Source organism: Corvus brachyrhynchos, unplaced genomic scaffold, assembly GCF_000691975.1.
Source record: "Corvus brachyrhynchos isolate BGI_N302 unplaced genomic scaffold, ASM69197v1 scaffold14, whole genome shotgun sequence".
Taxonomy (NCBI): Eukaryota; Metazoa; Chordata; class Aves; order Passeriformes; family Corvidae; genus Corvus; species Corvus brachyrhynchos.
In genome coordinates this window covers 21,154,904-21,164,217 of record NW_008239110.1, presented here as the reverse complement: position 1 = coordinate 21,164,217, position 9,314 = coordinate 21,154,904, and the positions used below count along the sequence as shown (strand labels likewise).

The window sequence follows — 9,314 nt, the reverse complement described above, 5'->3', positions numbered from 1 at the left end:
CCTGCCCGCCCCGCCACCACCATTTGAGGGCGATTCCTCCAGTGCAGGGGAAAGGGGAGACTTTCGAAGGCGCGGGGTGAAGTTCCCGGGGCCGTGGGGCACGGCGGAGCCGGGACCCGGTATACCTGCACCGACCCGGGCCATCTTGAGCCCTGGGCGGGAGTAGCCTGACAGCGCCGCGGGGGCCCGCGGCTGAGCCCGCTCCTCCGGGGGTCGGGGCAGGCCCTGGTGCACCGAAACGTGATGGGGGGACATTTTCCAGTTCATCAGGATTTCAGCCCAAAAGCTTCTCTGCTCGTTCGCAAGGAAGCTGGGAAGGGGAGCAGGAGGCTTAGGAAAGGCTTGTATTTTTCCCCCAACTCACACGATACAAAACCAAAAGCCTATTTGCTCCTTTCTCCCATCAAACGTAGGTACAAAGAAGGAACTTTGTCTCTAAATCTTTAATGGAATACATTTTTCTCATGCCTCTTTCCAGAACTGCTGGAAGTGCTTAAATCCTTTAAAATTCGTACTCAAATGGGGAATCTTCTATTTCCTACGGTTTGCAAAGTATGTTAAAATTTACTTTCCCCTTAGATTTAGCAGGGGAGAGATGGCCTCCTTCTCCCCTCCAGCCCTCGCCCATCCCCCCGCAATTGTTAATATAGATAGCACCGTATTTCGCGGGGGAGGGGAATGAAACAGGGCAAGAAAAGCTCGATTTCCCTATGATATCTATTGACCTCCCACCCTCTTGAAATCATGCTTGTAAGTAACCTTTATTTCACTCTGACCATTGTTTAAGGATAATTTGCATATACATGCGAGCACTCAAGTCTTTCCTGTGCCACCCAGCCTCCTCCCTTTTCAAAAATGCCAGATATCTGGCTGCAGCAGCAGCAGCATTGCCTCTGGTCTTGGATGCCAACTTCAGGCTTCTCTGGCCTGCACAGGCCTACGGTCACTCATGGACCCTCTGCCACTGATGTCCCTTTCAGGGACCTCAAGTGTCTTGACTATGTTGCTACCTTTAGGGAAGGAAGTGGAAGCACTGGTGTGTCTCATCTATGCTGGTGAAATGGTGACCAAGTAAATCACCCAGTCAGTTTTCTTGCCCTAGTTATATGCAGCACAAAACTCTTGTTTTTTTGAGAAGATCTTACATAGATTTAATCAGTGGCCATTCAAATCCTTAGTTCCACTAGTTGTATTTTAGACACTAGAGGGTGAGTTAGATAAAAGCATAAAATTCATAATGCAGAAGGGAAGCATGGTAGAGTCTTTATAAGAAAAAGAATTTGTGATCTAGTTTATGCTGTGTTTTAATACTGCCTTGTTGTTTCTTGCAGGACACAAACAACACAATGAAATCAAACCTTATCCGCTCTTGCAAGATGAAGCGTGATTGTGATTGTGTGTCTCTTCATGCTGGGTTTACACCATTGAGATGTGCTGTGGAGAAAACAAGGCTGGAAAAATCCTGCCCTTTGAATTATGAAGGAGGCTTTTGTAAAAGCTGTGCAGAAGAACATCAGAAAATACTCCTTAGTGACTCATACCATGCAGCCACCAGAAGTCTAGATCTTGAAGATGGAGAAAGACCCATACATAACAAAGAAAACAACCAAATAACCCAGAGACTTGATGAATGTATCTGTGAAATGGAGGCAATGGAAAGCAGTAAACTTCATGAGGACAGCGGTTATTCCTCTATGTTAAGTACTCCGTATGCTGATGCAATAGAACATGAGGATAGTTTACCTTTGGCTGGGAATCTCTGTGGCACACCAAAACATTGTCTCATGAAGAACCAAAATGAAGAACAGTTTTCAAAGAAGACACTATTGCCAGTAACCCATTATGAAGAAGTGATTTGCTCAACTTTGAAAAAAAGTGGCAAAAGAAATCTTAAGTCTTGGGCTGCTGTAGACAGAATTGTTTCCAAGGGAAAAATTGAACTTTGTAACTTAATTGGAAAGAAAATGGGGCTAGATAGAATAGACATTCTCGCTGAACTCTTCCAAAAGAACCTGAAGCATATATTAGCAAATATTTTAAGGCATCTCAGTGAGATGGATTTAGTAAAGTAAGTATGCTGATGTCATTGTATTTCACAAGGAAAGGAAAGGAAAAAAACCTAATCCGATGCCTTAATGTTTTATATATGGGGCTTGTGACATTTACTCAATGTTTAGTATTATGTGTTAGTATATTAAAACATGAACAGGCAATGTAAGCCATGATACATTGGGAGAATGTCTTTTCCCTAGAAAGCAGATTAAAGACTACACCTGTGAACATATTCTATCTTTACATAGAAAAAGAAAGAGATTACAGTTATTCTTGCTCGTAAATAAATCCCTTTTCTAGGAGGCAACTGATATGTTTGTACTGTCGTTGCAGTTTTGCCAAAGTCAGCACAACATGGCAGAAGATTCTACAAGAAGATAAATGGATTTTCCAAATATATAGCAGAGCTGTGAAAAACCTTTCTGTAAGTTTCTGCACTGAACCCTCAGTGGCTTTCTGCTATTTCAGGTCTCCTCCTAGCCTTAAGAGATCACAGAAGAGTTTCTTAGATTGAAAACTGTCACTGGAGTGTCTGAGTTTGTCCTGTTAGGATGCCCTGTCTCAAGTATTGCTAGTTACATCAGTGACTTTGGGGACCCCAAGGAAGGTTGACTGAGAAGGTGACCCAAGGAGAGATGCAGATATTGTTAAGAGCTTTCACATGTCCTGTGTTACAGAGGAAGGCAGGAAGGAGAGAGTCACTGCCAGCACAGCCCTAGAGACTCCCAGCAGAGGCTTGGTTGCTTCAGCATTCCCCACTGATCCAGAAGGGAGAGAGACAGAGATAAACCACTCAGCTGGCTCTGTGAATCAGGTTCTCTGTTTATAGCAGTAGTCGCTGAAGTCCACCATGCCTGCTATGGAAAACTGAAAAGTTTTTTGCACTATGAGCTATTCCTAATGCCTCTTTGTCCTAAGAAATAAAAATTCTGGATCCATTCACACTAGCCTTGCATTTTATCAAGTCAGGACCCTTAAAACACTAGGAGTGTTTTTCCTTCTTTAGACAGAGAGAGACAGACAACAAACATAGGCTTAGGATCTGCCACAGGGTGAGGTTGTCAACCAGTTTGAGTTTTATGTAGTATTTTACAGTACTGTTGGGGTGAAACATTTGTACACCACTGAATATTCATCCCACAAAGTTTGATTTCTTCCATTCTGTTGTATGCTTTTTTGTTTAGCTTAAACTGGAAACTTGGTGGGTGGAGTGTATTTTTCACAAAGAAAGCTTCAAGCACTCCTGTTCACCATAAAGAATGGGAAGTACTGATATTTGCTTTGAAAAATTGATTAATAGGTTACATGTTCTGCCTAAATAATTGTGTTAATATGACAGTAGGATTACATAATACAAGATGGTTGGTTTTGAACCAGAAACTAGGGAGCTGTTCTATGCATTTATAACAGAAGTGACTCTGAAGGTTATGGTAAAATCAGTAGCACTCCTTGGTGTGATGTTTTATTATTGGAAACCTGGAGGAAGGATCAAAAATTACTTGTTGACTTAGGTTAAACAAAAAACACAGTATCAGGTAAGTTCTCAAATTGAAGTCTTTTGTTTTTCTTTTCATCAGAATGTCACTAAGGCGCCAGAGCATGCTGCAACAAGAGAGTATGTTCTCTACAGAGTGTCCTTAGCTTCCATTCAGAAAGCAGCCCCACCAAAAAACTCCAACAAAAAAAGCACCAGGTCCAAAGCATCTAAGAATCACAGCAGGCTCACGGAGTTTTCTGAGGTAACTGGTGATTGCCATTAATTTTTAATTTCTCACATGTTTTCTGGAAAACAAACACCTTGTAAAGTATATTTTTGAAAGTAGTATCACCAATTTCAAGTGCTTGTAATTATTAGCATGGCTGCCAAATTTTGCTTAGCGCACCTATTTTAAGACAATGTCAGAAGCTAAGTAGAGTATATTTATATACTGGGATGTTCTACATCCTTTTTTTTTTTCTTTCTTAGGAATTTCACTTAGGGATTTTTTTTTTGCTTAAATTTTGTCTTGGTCAGATATGAAAAAGTTTAGTCATTCCCTGTTCATTTCCATGGGTTTATAATGAATCACATGTTTTTCAGACAAGTAATATCACAAAAACTGTCAATTTTACCTCAAAACTGAGGGACAATTAAAAAAAAAAGGACCAAAGATTTAATAGTTCTTAGTTCCAATCTTTAGAAAAATAAGCAATGTGTATTTCTTTTTAGTCATTTTATGGGTTTTTTTGCCAACTAATTATCTGGCATTCAAATGACTTTTTAAGCTACATATTTACAGTGTGTAACACACCTGGAGTTGTCAATAACTGCTAACAGCCTGTTTCCCTTCACCTTGTTATTTTTCTTAAGCTGTCTTTTTTCCACATACTTGCAATGTAGACCTGCACCTATATCTTGTAAGACTTTTAAAAATGCTTGATGAAAGTTATTGCCTGTTAATAAGCAAATGATTTTCCCAACTAGAAAAAGGTTTCATGCTGAAGCTCAAAAGTCTTAGTCTGCAAATTGGTGGAATAAGAGAAGAAGATAAAAAGTCATTGGAAAATATGATCAAGATTAATATTATTATTATAGGACTTTGTAGCACTAGGAATGTAAAAGTACAACTGTTTAGTAGCAGTCTAAAACTTTATTCTTGTTATATGTCTATACACAACTGCATCACCATCCTTGAATGAGGTTTGGAAGATTCGGGAAGGCTGTTTTTCTTACTGCTTTTGATTTATCCTGTCCTTTAACTTTTGAATTTTAAGAATACAAAATTGGCTGCCTCTATTCCAGTACAAAATACTTGCAATTATAGACTGATTATTCCTGTTCAGTCTTCATCAGAATTTGATGCAACAAAAATTAGGCTAAATTTTTAATTTATCCCTCCATATTAGGAGAAGGTATAGTATGTTTTGTGGCACTTAGATAATATCAGGACGTATTTGGAGAGTGTATTTACCCTCTGCTCATGATTTTCTGTGTATGCTTTTTCCAACAGGCTGCCAGGAACTTGAAAAACACTGAAAGCCTTAAAGCTTGCCATCGCTGTGGCTCACCTGCCAAGTATGATTCCTACCTCCAAAGAGCAACGTGCAATCGTGAAAGTTGTGGCTTTGACTTTTGCACCAAGTGCATGTGCAGCTACCACAGCTCCAGTGACTGTGTGAGCAGCAAACCCGTGAAACACAACTCTACGGCAGGGCCGCTTCCTGGGACTAAGAAAAGCAAACAGAATCTAAGGAGATTGTGATCCATCCCTCCCAATACAAATTGGCAAATGGCCCGTATAAGTTATTTTTAATCATCCACAAAAGAGAAGGCTTTCTGCTATTCCATATTAATAAAAATGGTTAATTCTGTTATTCCTCTGTACCATTTAATCATCCTGTTCAGAAGGGTTTTAAAAGCATTTCTAGTGCTGTCAAGTGAGGTGAGTGAAGCCCCTTTTAATGTGAAAATATGAGGGAGACTAGATTTTATGATTTTTCAGAGCTTTGCCTTTGATTTTAAAATGTCGACATTCATAATACCATTTTCTCTGATGGTTTCTCTTCTGTGAATCTTAAATTGCTCTTCCTTCATTTCTTTCAGAAAGTGCAGCTTTCCTTGAACCTTTCCCAAGCTTAAAAAAAAAAGTACTGTATGTTGGCTATACTGCTAAAAAATACTTTGACTTTTTTTTGAAATCATAAGCTAATTTTAATATTTGTATATATTTGTAAATATTATTCATATTTGTCTTGTAAATGTGAAAATAAACGACTATTCTCAACAGCTTGGTTGCCAAATCTGGCCTTCCTGTTTATCATCCTAAAACATTGTTTCTCAGGCTCTCTTTGCAGGTTTTCTAGTATGTGCTTCTTAAAGTTGTTGATTTAACAAAGTGCAAGTCCTCCTGGGTTTGTGTAAAATGTACTGAATCAATTGTCATGCTGTATTCTTGCAGCTTTACCTAAAGGCTCTTAGCAGTAATTGCCAATAGTGTCAAAAGTGCCAACACTTCCTTTTCATTTCAATGGAAATTTTTCTGTTGGCTGAACTTACGCTGCTGTTGCAGAACTAGCTCACTGTCAGTAAAATATTCGTGATCCCACAGTAAAGAAAGGCGAACTTTTGAGAAATAGACTAATAATTTTGTGGAATTATCTGGGGTGGTTTTTTCCCCTGTTGGTAAGTAAATAGCAGACTAGGACGATGGAGCTGTAGGTCCTGCTTCTTGAGCTATAGTGTAGGTAGTGACAGGATAAGTGGCAATGGCTTCAAAGTTAGGAGAGAGTAGGTTTAGAGACACTGAAATGGGTTTCCTAGAGAAATTGTGCATGCTCAACTCAGGAAGTGTTTATGGAGCTCTGAGCAACCTGGTCTAATGAAAGGTGTCCCTCTCTGCAGCAGGGGAGTTGGAATGAGAGAGTGAGGATGATGGGTGTTACTACTAGTAGGTGCCCCAGCCAGTGCTGAGGAGAGTGATTTATGCGCCAAAGGTGTGAAAGTCTGTAGATGCAGATCGTTGTTAATGTCTCTGCTGAGCCTATCTTGGCCCTGCCTTTGATATGCAATCGGTGTGAGTCATACCTGGGGCAAGAGCACAGCACTTGCCATATGGAGATCGGTACTCCTCAGGTACTGCAGCTGTTGTCAAAAACCACTTCCAAACTCAGCGGTTGGCAGCTCCAGTGACTTTGCAGGAATGTGATAAGCTTCTTACCCACACTGCATTTGCCTTTCAGATCTACAGAGGGTGATAAATACTTGCAGGCTGCCAGAGTCTCCTGCCTGGCTGGTGCAAGTACAGATTTCTTCCAGTTATTTGCTTATCTCTAGGAATGGCTCTGCCTGGTAAGGAAGGGCGGGACATTTCTCTGCTCTGTAAATTGCTGTGTCTCGAAGCTGTTCCCCCCCATCTTGAACAGCTGTGAAGACAGATTATCCCTTAACTTCATCCCAACCTTAGCTGGGAGACAGGCAGAGGTAGGCATTTAGGACTTTCTGAAATCAATATTGAGTATCTGTGTTTTGCAGCTCTTCTCTCTTGCACTTACTGTGCTGTCCTGGAAAACCCAAGGAGCTACTCGAGGTGCTTACACCTTTCTGCAAATCATTAAAGGCAATTTCAGCTCTCACCACAGCAAGGAGAGAAGCTGAGGAGAAGTGCCTGATAGCGATGATAGAATCACCTGTATGAACAGGGACAAGTTTGGATGCACTTACCAGTTTAACATATCCTCCAGAAGAAGCCTTTGTGCTCTGAGGACCGTGGAACCTGTAAGAATAAAAACAAGAAAAAAACAGCCCTCTTACTTCAAGTCTGCAACTGCTGGCACCTTTGATGCCATGAAGATTTTTTGCCTTTTCTTTTATACCCGTTATACCTTTTTACAATTTCTGTATTCCTAGTGCGTTTTCCCTATTTTCTACAACTTTTGTATTCTTAGTGCTTTTTGCCTACATTCTTGGACTTGTTTGTCAAGCTAGGAGACTAAACATTTTAGAAGCTTTGTAGTTAGGGATCAGTGTGCCCCAGACCCCAAGGTCCTCTCCAGAACACATTCTGTAAACTAAGATAGAACCATCCAGGGAAAGGTTCCTTGGGGAGGGGGGCTCACTTGACCCTCTCATTGGGTAATCTCTGATAGATATGCTAATTAGTAAGACCTATAATGATATACCCGATCTTTTGGGGATAGACTCGGCAGGGTGCATTTCGATGCATATGCCCTGGACGTGTGCACCTAAGGATCCTTAAAATAAATACCAAGGTAAAATCCCTTTTCCCCTTCTAACCGTGTTTGGCTCCTGATTTTAAGACCAGGAAAAGGCATCACCTTAGCCCAGCTGGTCACCTCAGAGCCTGATTTCTAACGTGTGGCAAAACTGCAGCATGTGCCAGATGTGCTCACTAGCCAAAGGTTTCACTGTAAGGAAGCAAAATTTAAGCATGTTGAATGGGTTAAAAAAAAAGAACAACAAAACAAGAAGTGTAAAAGTCATAGCTCTGTCAGTGACCACTCTCAAAAAAGTTCTGTTTGTTTAGCCCTAAAACGTAAAGTTTGCCCTGACTAGGAGAGTTTAAAAAGAAGGAATCTAGATTAAGTTTCTAAATAAGAACTCCCTTCCCACCTCCTAAAGCCAAGGACTGACACCCCTTTTGAGGAAATTATACTGGAGTTTAGGGATTTTTTTTTAAATGAAATTGTTCTGGAAAGGGAAAACCACGAGATGGTGCTCTTGTCTCACTCACTGCGTGAAGCCGGATTCATTGAGCTCTCTTGCAGTGGTCTCTTGCGGTGGTTCCCTCCACCTCTGCTAACTGTAGCTGTAGATCTAGTTACTACAGTCACGGGGAATCAGATTACATGTGCAACTAAAAGAAGAGAACCCAAACCTTGAATTCAATTACTGATTTTAACATTTATTTCAAACATATTTGTCTAGGATATGTACACATTTGCTAAACCTAAACATATACAGGTGCCTTTCATAAAAGCTTTGTCATGCTGCAAAATGCATGTGCCTTCTTCAAGGAGTGATTAACTGCTCTAAACATGACATTTACTTTGCCCACCTTGTGCCCCCATAGTGACAACTGGAGAGCAAAGTCACCACTCCTAAGCAGTGAGTGCAAGCTGTCCTGTGAAGCCATCAGAGCATGTCTGGAGCAAGCAGCAAAAAGCTTTACCTGGGATTGGACAAGGTTTTCCTGATTGATGGAGGTTTGGTGAACACCTCAGCAGCATGACAGCTGTGGTGCCACCTTGATGTGTCTTCTGGCAGGAGCTAATGGTGCCAACTTACAAAATATCTAAGAGGCATAGCATGCATATGGCACTTCTTGTGGAGTGCCTCCACTGTGCTTAGGAGGGGCTGGCATCTTGAGCTGAAATGCCACTACCTGAATGCAAGGATGGATCAGGCCATTACTGTGATAGATGCGGGATTTTGGAAGACACTTGCTGTGATGAAAAGATCCCCCTTCTAATATATTTGAAATTTGGAGTAGAGGATGAGGATTTACAGAGATCGACAACTCCTGGATTGTCAGTCTTTACCTAAACATGTACAAAGTGTCAGGTCCACTCAGTTTTAGTATAACCTTGTCAGAATGGTTTGTCCTCTGAAGTAGTCTGGGGGAACTTAAGGATGAAGGTCAAAACATACTGCTGATATTCCCAACAGAAAATAAAAGCAGCTAGGTTCTATGAGCCTACTGGCACATGCAGAAATAGTTGTAAGATTCAAAAGGTGGAACAGATGTTGTAGTGGCCACTGAGAT

General features: G+C 40.9%; 1 protein-coding gene across 1 annotated transcript in view; it reads left to right on the top strand.

The window, feature by feature from the left end:
• FBXO5 (F-box protein 5) overlaps positions 1-5,669 on the top strand; it is an 8,492-nt gene extending 2,823 nt beyond the window's left edge. Inside the window, exons 2-5 of the mRNA XM_008637884.2 lie at positions 1,332-2,068; positions 2,386-2,476; positions 3,630-3,791; positions 5,043-5,669. Of these exons, the coding sequence (XP_008636106.1) occupies positions 1,347-2,068; positions 2,386-2,476; positions 3,630-3,791; positions 5,043-5,294 (1,227 nt within the window). The 5' untranslated portion in view covers positions 1,332-1,346 and the 3' untranslated portion in view covers positions 5,295-5,669. The remainder of the gene's footprint in view (positions 1-1,331; positions 2,069-2,385; positions 2,477-3,629; positions 3,792-5,042) is intronic.
• The last annotated feature ends 3,645 nt before the right edge of the window (positions 5,670-9,314 follow it).